The sequence below is a fragment of the Trematomus bernacchii genome, unplaced genomic scaffold, assembly GCF_902827165.1.
Source record: "Trematomus bernacchii unplaced genomic scaffold, fTreBer1.1, whole genome shotgun sequence".
Lineage (NCBI taxonomy): Eukaryota > Metazoa > Chordata > Actinopteri > Perciformes > Nototheniidae > Trematomus > Trematomus bernacchii.
The window spans coordinates 5,847,949-5,860,321 of NW_022987821.1; the positions used below are offsets into that span (position 1 = coordinate 5,847,949).

Here is a 12,373-nt window from a genome sequence, read left to right on the forward strand (position 1 = left end):
ATGTAGTACGCTCTTTCTGGTAAAACAATGTGTCAACCAAGAGGATTTGTGCCTTCATCAAAAGAGTCCCCAGTAAGTGGCACGGATAAACCGACGGACAGCTGGAGTTTCCTGCCAAGAAACAGGCCATGTGGGAAATTAGGAATTCTGCACATCCTGGCCATTTCCTGTTCTGACTCCCACACACGATCATCAGTGCATGGATATCATCACACACACACACACACACACACGCACGCACGCACGCACGCACACGCACACACAAGAGGGACTTGTTTTTGTTGACATACTTAAGACCTCATATTTATAGACAAGATGACAAGTGTTTCATGTGTTTGATATGTGAGCCAAAACAGGAAACTGTCCATCATCAACCCTCTAATGCACTCACTCACAAACGCACGCACGCACGCACAGCTTTGACTTGTAATTCCAGCTAAGGCTGGGTTAGGATGGGAGATTGGGGGAGTATATGTTTTGTACATGCACTACATACAGTGACTTAAAGGAGTGGACCATGTGTGCTGTCTGGAATGTGACCGCTCTGATCTGAAACAAGCGCCCCTCAACTCCCGTGTGTGTGTGTTTAGATGACCGATTTTCAATGGTGTTGCTATCATGTTCCCGTTTGCTTTCCCGTTTTATTGCCTCTCACCTACTGCCTGTTTTATTACCTGCTTTTATCACCTTCTTACAACAAAGCATGTCTTCCAGATTGCTCTCAAGTACTTGGTGTAACTAGGTTGGACACACTCGTTGTAAGCTACACACGCACACACATTGTTGCTGGATCAAACGACCAGGGGTCATCCGAGGGGTTAATCCCAGTTTGGTACAGTCCCCACTAGTGACTGACACCAAACAAAGTGGTTAACAGGAGGGATTGATCCCCTCCTGAAAACATCAATGGGATTACCTGCAACTATTCCATCTGATTGGACTGTGTTGGGCACATTGGATTGTACCAACGATCTTAAGGGGGGGACCGTGTCAGGTTGTACCGTCTGAAATAGTTCATTGACTATGAAAGCATGCCAGGTGTTACTCCTCATGTGCTCCACCGTGTTTTCCTTCAACTTCCACATCCTCTCCCCAGATTAAATGTTCTTCCTCGATGTGCGTTGGCATGCACGGGTGTTCATTCCTCAAGTTGGGTTGTCTAAACAGTTAGACTCCCAGCTGGCCTAGAAATTAATCATATGAAGAAATGGTCAGGGTGTAACATTATGTTTGCGCTGTTCTGGAAGTCTTATCTGCTATGCTGTGTCTCCATCATTTTGATGTTTTGATTCAGTGCTTTGTCTATTGAAAAATGCCCTTGAATGAGGCTTTTGGAGTCTGCTGTTGTTCGTTTTAACTCGATACTAAAAGCGTAAACATAATAATATGCACAGTATCTTGTTGGGATGTGAAATTGTATGTTTGATGGTAATTCCTAACCATATATTGACACATTTTCATTCTAATTAACCTCTGTGAAATATGAATTTGTAAATGCTATGTTGGAGAGCATTGCTGGACCTGAGCCACACAGCTGCAGTGACATCACTTCCTGTGTAGTCCAGTAGAGGGCGCTCTTCCCTCACCTTTGACCGACCACAGCCTCCCAACCTGCTACGCCTCCCTTCCTTTCTTCCATCCTTCACCCACTCTGGCCCCTACAGCCATTGACACCACCTGCTGGTGTTGCTGAGTGTTTGATTGACAGGATGAGGCACCAGTCTCGATGCAAAGCGCTCAGTTTGTCAATTTAGTCGATGTTGGACTCCATCGGGGTGTCAGATCCATGTAGAGGCGTCTGTGAACTGCACACTGTGACACACTACGACACACTACAGGGCGTTCAGCGTTCAGACCATCAGACTGCACAGGGTGCCCGCTAGGGGTCCGTGAGCAGTTGTCATGGTAACAGGCAGTGAGGTTGGCATGAGCTGTTTTTTTTTTTTCTTCCTTCTTTAAATCATTCCTGCTATGTATGTGGGTGTGATTTGATAATGTGTGTGTGTGTGGAATCATCTCCTTTACTTAAGTCTGTTTTTGTATCGCTTGTGTGTAGATGGATCAGGTTTCGGACGACGAGTTGGACCATGGGGCCGAGGAGGACAGCGATAAGGAGGACCAGGACCTGGACAAAATGTTTGGAGCCTGGCTTGGAGAGCTGGACAAGCTTACACAGGTCAATACACACACACACACACACACACACACACACACACACGATGGTTGGTTACACAAACTCACAAAGGTAGAGAAGCTGCAAGAAAGGAAGAGGCTGTATCCATAGCAACCTTAACACTGCTAATCCTGTCTCCCTATACTGTATCCTAGCAACTCCCCTCCCACTACCACTTGGTATTATACGTTTGTGCAGGATTGTGTGCGACAACACTAGCAGGCATATATCGGTTGCTTAGATCCTGTGCTGTCACTGTGTCAAAGGGTGTTTTTGCATACGTGCACCTCATGATTTGTGTGTGTGTGTGTGTGTGTGTGTGTGTGTGTGTGTGTGTGTAGAGTCTGGATGACGGCAGGCCTCAGAAGCCTCTGCAGAAGGCTCCTCTCAGGCAGGAGACAAACATGGCAAACTTCTCCTACCGCTTCTCCATGTATAACATAAACGGTGAGACATCACACACAAAAATAGTATAATTGTTACGTGCTTGTGTTTGTGTGTGTCTCTCTCTTCCCCTGCTCCCAATCCCCAATCAGGGCCTCCATGAAGGCCTGAGGAAGGCTGCAGTCTCTGGGTGTTTCTCAATGTCGAGGAAAGCTGCTCCGGAGCCACTATTTCAAGGATACTACGTCATTGAGTGGCGCAGAAGGACTGTTTAAATGCCCAGCATTCGGCGCCACTCGATGACGTAGTATACTTGAAATAGTGGCTCTGCAGCAGCTCTACTCGACATTGAGAAACGGCCTCTCTCTCCTTCTCCTCTGGGCTGCATGTGTGACATGTGCAGCATGTGTAGTGTGCTGTCTCTGTGTGAGACCTGTTAGTTTAACTTGTGTTGGTTCATTGTTAGGAGACGTGCTCCAGTGTATCTTTGTGCATTGAGTACTTTAGTCACTTTCTTTTTAGGAGAAAGTTGTTCTTAGTTTATCTTAAGTTTGAAAATTAAACATTATCTACTCATTTTGCCAAATCAGTTTCCTCTCTTTTTTTCTCTCTCCCGGTTATTTTTATATTTTGTTACTTCCCTTTGTACCCCTAGTTTAGGAGGGAACGTGACAATAATAAAAACACAAATCCCCAAAAATGTGTTTGTAACCCCCCCTCCCATCTCCTTTCTCTTGGCTCCCTGCAGAGGCGTTGAACCAGGGCGACACAGTGGACCTGGACGCCCTGATGGCCGACCTGTGCTCCATCGAACAGGAGCTCAACACCATTTCCAAACCAAACTCTGCGTCTCGCGGGCAGACCAAAGGCCAGCCTCGAGCCCCCGGAGGGCGGAGTGCCAGCACCAAGCACACGGGCACCAGCGGAGGGGGGAGCAGCGGAGGTAGACTTGCTGAATGATGTGTATTAACGATGGCGCTTTATCTAGTATTCTAACTATGAGTAAAGAGATTAAGCTGTTGCAGACATTTAGGTGCTTCCCACTTTGTTTTGTCTTAGAGAAATACACAACAGGAAGATGTCACTCTTCTTCTTGTGCTGGAAATGATGTTTCTGGACGTGGTGCAGCATGCTGAAACATGTTTGTCCTTTTTTTACCAAAGCCAAAAACACCCAGAGTAACAATAAAGAGTAGGGAAAGAGGACAATTAGCTGCTTCCTGTTTGCAGCGGGTAAATATAGATTTTAGCGCTCACCAGCGATGACTTCACCGCTGCATTGTCTTGTTTCTTAATGATCATCTTAAAACGCTTATCAGGAACCTTATCTAATGTATGTGAATATAGACATATTGTAAACATATGTTGATGTCGCACCTGAAATCTAACTGGCATGAATGCAGAGTGATATAGACTAATGTATTAATTAATTATCAATGCACCACATTTAAAGTGGACCTATCATGCTATATTTGAATAATATAGTGTAGTGTATTTATACTTTTTTTTTTTTAAATACCAAACAGATCATGCATTTTAGCCATGCCTCATTTCGCTCAATTTGACAATTTCTAGCTCTGTTTTAGCAAGGGCAGATTCAGTGAGAACAGCCCCATCTACTGGCCTGGCATATGTACTACAGCGTCTCCAGCGCTTTCGAACGGCAATGGCCGTGTCCGTCTCCTCCTGATTGGTGGAGTTGGCCCAATAGCCGTAGCGCCACCGTCCTGACGTCAGGACAGTGTTCAAATCTGGATCAGTTTTTATCAGATCCGTTGCAGCCCCTTTTTTAGAGATTTGGGTATGGAGGAAAATAGAGAGGGTTGTGTTTTCTGACACTTGGTGAGTTCCCTGGAACACCGGGGACACATATTCATGTATAAAAGACGTACAAAAGTGCATTTTGCATGATAGGTCCCCTTTAAGTAAAAAAGAGTTAATCTACACTGATTTTCTTCCATCTAATCTGTTAATCTGTCCAACAGGAAGCACCAGTAGCAGCACCCGTGCGTCGCCGGCCAACACGGTGCGGGGGGGCAGCGTCAACGCCCGCCCCGCCGCCTCCAACATCTCCCTGGACGACATCACCTCTCAGCTGGAGAAGGCTTCGCTCAGCATGGACGAAGCTGCTCGCCAGACCTCTTCTTCCTCCTCCTCCTCCTCTTCTTCTTTCTCCTCCACCACGCTGCGGCGGCCCTCGTCGGGCTCGTCCGGCGGAGGAGGCGGCGGCGGGGGGCAGCACAGGAGGACGGGCTCAGTGGGCGCGGTCAGCGAACAGGAAGCCCCCTCCCAGAGGTCCAGTGTAAACTCAGCATGCGCCTCGGCCTCCAGCATGGACTCTCTGGACATCGATAAAGTGATGGCAGGCGGAGAGGCGGAGGGCCCTGTCCCACAGGGGCCAAACCAGAGCAGCACAGATGTATGACCAACACTGAAACACACACACACAAAACACACACAAGGATAGACGTTGTTATTATTATTGTTAGGGAAGGTGTGTGTGAGCCGCAGTGTGACAGACTGCTGTTCTTTTCCACATGGTGAGGTAAGCGCTGCATGTTTAACCAGCATGGAGTGTGCTGACGGTCAATCCACAATACATCCTGTGTATTGTGCATTGGATGGTGTGTTTATGGATACATTGTAATCTCCAATACTGCATCTACCATTTCTGAATTCCTTTGCTAACTCACCAAGCATCTTGGCTCTTTAACAAAAGCAGAATGTGCTCTAAAGGCTTCGCAGAAACAACGACCTGAGCTAAATGACTAAACCAAGTGAATGTTTAGGTGTCTTGAAGAACAGAAAACTGTGACATAGTATTTAGCTTCAGAAGTAACCAAGTCAAAGGGCTGCACAGCTCCTTGAAGTAAATAAAAGATGTGTACCCCCCCTAGTGGCTGGCTGTTAGTTTAGGAAGCGCTTGATTTGAGCAAAGCTTGCATTTGAAACCTCAGTCTATTATAAAGGATCCAATATTGTAACAGATGTTCAACTAATTGTGCAGCCCTAACACGATATCATGCATGTCCCCTGCCCCCCCCCCCCTGCATGTCATCACTGTATCTGTGTTTGCATCCTTTCTATATCTGTATCCACACACACCTCCTGGTTCTCCCAGCCTGTCACACTGCGGCGGGCCAGACGGCAGCTTGACTTCTCCTCACGGGAGTGGGAGGTGGACCGGGCCACTGTAAGTGCGTGTGTGCGTGCGTCCGTGCGTGCGTGCAATCTGGGTGTTTGCCAATGTAAGGCTGCAGATTAAATTGTAATTTTCCGACACATTAAATTGACATTTTAATTTGAGATTCAGTTGTAGTGTGCAGCCATTGGTTTATGTGTAATGCATGCACATGTAACCATAAAAGTGTGAAGTGGTTGGAAAGAGTGATAGTGTGTGTGTGTGAAAGTAGCTGTAGACTCTAGGTTGAGTAGCTAGCCTGATGCACACTATACTATGTGATGATATCTCTGTTTGTATCCTCAGTTCCTCTCACAATCACTGCTTCTTTACCCACAGCTGCAGCTAAGAACTGCTGAGCGCTCCATTTATGGAAACTTCTCTCGCTTCCACGCTTCTTTTTATACAAAAAGATCACCTGCGATTAATAAGCCTCCCGAGAATCACCTGGCACTGACTCTTCTATATTTCTCTCATTTTTGTATCCTCTCTTCACCCCAAGCACTCCTATCTGGACCGAGAAACCTCACTCATTCTGAAAAGCATAGCAGGAAAGCCTTCTCACCTCCTGACCAAGGTGACTTCCTCATACACTCGCTTTGTTGGGTTCACTCTCGTGTGTGTGTGTGTGTGTGTGTGTGTGTGTGTGTGTGTGTACTGCTTCTCTCTTCTGCTTTGCATGCCTTGGGAAAAATTCATTCTCTGAAAACAGCTGCTGGAAAACAGACTTATTTATTTCCCTTAATTGAAACAAGAGGCAGACTTAACAGTGTCTCAGCTGATGTCAGCCTTTCTCCAACAAGGAATGCACAAATGAAGAGAAATGCCTGTGGCAAGTTGAGAGACATTTGGCAAGTTGAGAGACATTTGGCAAGTTGAGAGACATGTGGCAAGTTGAGAGACATGTGGCAAGTTGAGAGACATGTGGCAAGTTGAGAGACATGTGGCAAGTTGAGAGACATTTGACAAGTTGAGACATTTGGCAAGTTGAAAAACACTGTATTGCAAGGAATGAAAATGAAAAGATTTTCTACGAGACTATCTGTGTAACATTCATTTTTCAGCATTTACCTTGCACTTACTTCACCGTGCTTATCTTCCCCGGCATGTCATCTCTTGTCTTCTTTCCTTCATGTTTCCTCTCTGTCTCCATGTAGCTTGCTTATGATTTTGTTTATGAAATTATGTTTATAAAGTTACAATCATGAATGGTGTCAGAACTCTGGGGCTGTAGCTTTTTCGTTGGTTGCACAAAATGAGAACTCTTCATTTAATTAGCAAACAATAGTTTTAGAAAAAAAAAACATGATATAAACTAAATTATTAATAATAAAAAGAATGGCAAGTTGCAGTCCTATGGATGCATCCTTAAATGTTCTCTCAAAGCCGTGCATTGATGTGTATCGTGGTTGAATTTGGACCCTTCTCCTACTACTAGACTCCTGGTGCTAGGATGGGTGAAAAGCAGAGAACAAATGTCACTGTGTGTGCTGTGTGCTCTGCATGTGTGACCATTAAAGAGGGTCTCATCCCTCCCATTCTATCTTCCCTTAGTCCCAACTCTCCCCAACCAGTTTTTCTGTAAACCTCTTGGCAGTTTTCACAGTGACTGTATTTTGTTGCAGCTTATTCCGATCAGATGTGTTGTTCAAAGTGCTTGTGATTGTTCAAATCTTCGCCAAGTGCAAAGCAGGGGACGCCACGTGAGGTAGACGATGCATGCCAGAGTTTGAAATCCTATTGAGCAAGAGCATTTACTGCATATGAGACAAGCCACAAATGTTGCTAATCTTCCAAACTCCAGAGAAAGATTTTGATTATTTCCAGGACTTCTTATTTTTCATGGACTGTAAAACAAAAGACAGCCTTGTACTACTCGTGTTGGAATAAACTGGAAGATGTACATTAGCGGTCACTGGCATAGACATGCAGATTTCTTTCCAAAAGCCTTTGAGTTATCCCCGTTTATTACAATATAATGATGGCCAACAGTGGAGCTGGCTGACTCTCAGTTATGTCCTTTAAATTTTACAGCCAAAATCCTGGAGGGGAGTTTTTTCTTTCTCCTGCTATTACAAAACAATGGAATTGATTCAGTGTTTCAAAGCGTGTGGCTGCTCTCACTGTGTCCATGTATGCAGATAGCATTTGACTGGTTTTAAAAAGTGTGAGAGGATGGATAGCCCGCGGCGGACCGGCTGTGAGGGAGTTTGTGTTAGTGTAACACACTGCAGCAGAGAGGGAGCCGCAGACTCACCCTGGTTTGGAATCAGAATACTGAATGAGCGCGGGACGTTTGGGAACGAGACATCAAAGGGAGAGGGTGCCAAGATTTTCTTCCCAAGCTCGGCAGAAGAGCCTTTTTAAAATTGGCTCCATGGTGTGAAAGTGGAAGGGAACACGCCTGTGGAATAGCAATCAGATTAATACATTAAAAAAGCAGGGTGTAGGTGTCATAAGGGGAGGAAATAATGGAGTTACGCTATGTGTGACTCAAATTGACTGTAATCCTTACAACCCCGTGACCTCTCCTCTCTCTCTCACACTCACACTAAAAGCCTGCCACCATGTGTTGGCCAAACACAGTGTTATTGCATTAATGTGCCCTGGAGCTGGTCATGTGGAAAAGGTAGTCTGGGTCACGAAGAAGAAGGAGGAAGAGGTCTAGTTGTGAAAACCCCTTCTCACACATAGACTTAAAATATTCAGCACCTCCGCTTTTCATTCACCCAAATCCCACTCTCCGTCGTTGTCACTGTGGTTTAGCTCCGGGGCCATCGCCGGTCACGGTTTCCCCGCTCTTCCTGATTGGCTACAGAGGAGAGTATAGGGCTCGGCTGGTTGGCTGACCCTCTCATTCTACTATTTTTGCGGGGATTATGCTCCATCGATTGGGCACGCTCCCAAACCCCCCACATCTGGCATAAAAAGAGGGTGATGGAGAGAGGGGAGGAGGCAGGAGTCGGAGGGTGTGAGGGGGAGGGGCATGGTCCTCCCTACTGTCTCATTTGGGGTTGTAGTCAAGTTGTGCTCATCTCGCCACAAAGTCTCTTCTGTGAGTGTGGATTTTCACCCACTGAGGATCATTGTGGAATAACTTTTCCAACACCAGTAGCTGGCTGGGAAGACGGACTAAAATGTATTTATTTTCCTGGGTTGTTTTTTAAGTTTTTTTCTTGAGAATCCATTGAATTATGGATGGGATGAATCTGGAGGTTTTTCAGATTTGTTGCCCTTGTTCATGATCTTCGCCGCAGATCAGTGTATCTCTGAGTGGAGGGCATAGAGGCTTTCTGAGCTGATCTACTCTCATCCGCAGCCTCTCGCCCTTCGGGGATCTTCTGCCATTGTTTCCCTCTCTGCTGTATAGCAAGATCAAAGCAAGCCGCTGCGGCACCATATGAATCCAATATGGAACCATAGGCAGAAAATGCAGCGCCGTATTTGAGGGGAAAACTGGACCAATGTCACAATAGCGGCGTTTTAGCAACACAGTGTTTTCGATAAAAAATTCTCACACACGTTGCGGTAAAACACGTGGAAGCAAACAAAACCTGCGGGATGGAGGTGATGGCATCCTGTTGGCGGGGGCAGGTAAGCGACCCAAAAGCATGGAAAAACTGGATCTGGGTTTTGCACGACACTGTGCGCCATCATGCCTGAGGCTTGTGCATGTAAATGGTTTAGAAGGCTGCTTACTATTTAATGAAGTTGTATGTGCATGGTGTCTCGTTCCTGCCAGAGGAAGAGGATGAGGCAAGGCGGTGAAATCAGAAACCTTTTTTTCAAGGGTTGTGTGTGTGTGTGTGTTAATGATATTAACCGTGCTCCTGCGTGTTCATCTAGGAGGAACAAGCTGCCAAACTGAAGGCAGAGAAGATCCGAGTCGCCCTGGAGAAAATCAAGGAGGCACAGGTCAAAAAGGTAGGACCACCTTTGTACTTACCGAAAACAATAATAATATTCTGACTGGTGTAATAATCGCTGTCTCGTCATATTCACCGCACACTGCATTTTCTTTGTGAACTTCCTCCACGGCAAGGCGGTGGAGCGCAGAGAAAATAGGTCATTGCAGTGTTTGATTATGTGTGTATCTGCCGGGGAGGGAGCGAGACATCAGAGAGAGGCTTCAGAAAAAACAGACAATGCAGACACACAAAGCGTCGTATTTACCACATCCAGCCAAACAAGTGCTGGTTTTTCTGTGAACAATACGGACTCCCTGAAAGCATCGGCGTGTGCGTGTCTCTATTGGGAAGTCCGCATGGGACTCAACAGGCCGGACATTTTTAACCAGTGTCTCCCCCAGTGAATGGTGTCCTTTTACATGCAATGAATGGTAGAGACTCAGCAGTGTTTCACCACAAAGGGTTAGACTTACTATAGCAAGATAAAGAGTGCTGGTACCAATGACACATACTAAAAGTGCTAAATTATTACTCGCATCGTCAGCAATTTTCCTCACAATTTACTATATGTTACATCTATGACATTGAAGCAGCATTCGGATAACAACTTCCAGATGTTGTTGAAGCTGTGTGATTTATTTTATCTTTTATTCTTCCAGACTAGGGGTTTCAAGGGGTCCCTCCTGTGAGAAATGTAGGTCAGACACCCCCCAAATGTCTTAGCCTCACAGCTTTCCCAGCTATTTCATTGGCCCAAGCCTCTCTTCAATCATCTGTACCCCCACTCGGATTGGACGTCAGGGTCCCTGTGGGAGGGGTTAATCTGGATGTCAAGGAATTGAAGTTTTAATTTTGTTTCACACCAGGAGAAATCTTCTGTAGGCTGTGATTAAGTGAGGCTGGATTTGGCACGTGTTATTCAGATTAGGTAAAGCCTGCTTGTTATTGAGGACTTTTGGCTGCGGATGCAAAACTTTAGCCAGATTATAGGATTTGACTTGTTTATGTGACTGTGTGACTGTGGTGACCCCATAAATAGTATTTAAAAGAAGCCTGACAGGCACATGATTCATCCTTTTCAATCCCCTAATCAGGTTCAGAGCCTTCATTTAAAATGGACAGCTGCAAAAACCACTGTGCCATGAAATATTTTAACACATACAAATAGACTTTAAAAGGAAAGATATGCACTTTAAGGGTTATAAAGTGCAAGAATAAGTAGTTCACGAGGAGCGATATCCAGGGTCTTTTGTAGAAAAAATGGAATTGAAACTTGGATGGTGATCAGAATCTTAGAAAATAAATGTGTTCGTTATACAAAAGTGTTTTTTCTCACGTTGTCCATTTTTTCTCTCTCGTTTATCCTCCTCTTCCTCAGCTGGTGATCAGGGTCCACATGTCGGACGAGAGCTCTAAGACCATGATGGTGGACGAGAGGCAGACAGTCAGGCAGGTGCTGGACAGCCTGCTGGATAAATCCCACTGTGGATACAGCCCTGACTGGGCTCTGGTGGAAACCATCAACGAGCTGCAGATGGGTAAGAGAGCGTTGGCTTTAGTCTGTCGGCATTATAATCTAAAAATACTCTCTGTTTGTGACCTCTGGCTAATTGTCAGTTCAAATGTCTGCCCCACCTAAAAAAACTGGAATCCCTGGAGGGAGGAAATTAAGTGCACATTTGCGTGTCAGCGGTTTGCATATCTTGCATCTTATCTTCATCACTCTCGTCTCTCCTCCCCCTCTCAGAGCGCATTTTCGAGGATCACGAGAACCTGGTGGAGAATCTTTTGAACTGGACCCGGGACAGCCACAACAAGCTGATGTTCATTGAGCGCATCGAGAAATACGCTCTCTTCAAGAACCCCCAGGTACATTTCACTCCAGGACAGTGGGGACGGATCATCCTCTCGATGCCCTCCCCTGCATTCAGTGTGTTAATCCCGACAGCATATGCTACTCACACAAACACATTGTTTATGCATGCTGGTGGCTGGAGTGAACAAGGGCGTGTGTTTGTGTAGTAGGAAGTAGGTCAAGTAAAGCGAGTAAAGGTGAATAATTTATTTAACATAAGACGAGGTGATCCGCCGACTCCCTTCTCTCACTGTTGCTTTCAACCATCTCCAGAACTACTTGCTGGGGCGGAAGGAGACATCAGAAATGGCTGACAGGAATAAAGAGGCGTTATTAGAGGTGAGATTAAAGTTCCCATCTTTCCTACACATCAGGAGGATTACCTACAAGATCAAGTTCAACATGAATGTGTCCTCAGGAGTGTTTCTGCGGCGGCTCGGTGTCCGTGCCGGAGATCGAGGGCATCCTGTGGCTGAAGGAGGACGGCAAGAAGTCGTGGAAGAAACGTTACTTCCTCCTCAGAGCTTCGGGCATCTACTACGTCCCCAAAGGCAAAGCCAAGGTCAGTGAGTGTGCATTAGGCTCATACCAAGTGTTGCACAAATGTTGGGGTTATGAGAACCAGATCTGCTCTGTGGTATTTCCTGTTGGCTGCAGTGCCTGATCACAACACAAACAACACATGTGCTCTATTTTTAGCAATAGGACAAATGGTATCATTTTGTTACCTTATTTAAATGCTGCCGCTTTGTGCGAGTCCTACAATACATTAAAGTGTACTCAGAAGCAGCATGTGCTTCACAAACACTTTCAGGCTATGTATTTAACACACATGTAACCAAAATACATCAGCCATGTGTCAACCCTTCCTCC

The 12,373-nt window shown here is 45.7% G+C and overlaps 1 protein-coding gene across 1 annotated transcript in view; it reads left to right on the forward strand.

Annotated features, from left to right (window-relative positions):
* raph1b (Ras association (RalGDS/AF-6) and pleckstrin homology domains 1b) overlaps positions 1-12,373 on the forward strand; it is a 36,595-nt gene that overhangs the window by 18,077 nt on the left and 6,145 nt on the right. The window contains exons 3-12 of the mRNA XM_034151609.1: positions 2,057-2,176; positions 2,515-2,620; positions 3,306-3,500; positions 4,542-4,975; positions 6,240-6,314; positions 9,584-9,661; positions 11,024-11,183; positions 11,393-11,514; positions 11,774-11,839; positions 11,919-12,062. Coding sequence (XP_034007500.1) covers positions 2,057-2,176; positions 2,515-2,620; positions 3,306-3,500; positions 4,542-4,975; positions 6,240-6,314; positions 9,584-9,661; positions 11,024-11,183; positions 11,393-11,514; positions 11,774-11,839; positions 11,919-12,062 — 1,500 coding nt within the window. The remainder of the gene's footprint in view (positions 1-2,056; positions 2,177-2,514; positions 2,621-3,305; positions 3,501-4,541; positions 4,976-6,239; positions 6,315-9,583; positions 9,662-11,023; positions 11,184-11,392; positions 11,515-11,773; positions 11,840-11,918; positions 12,063-12,373) is intronic.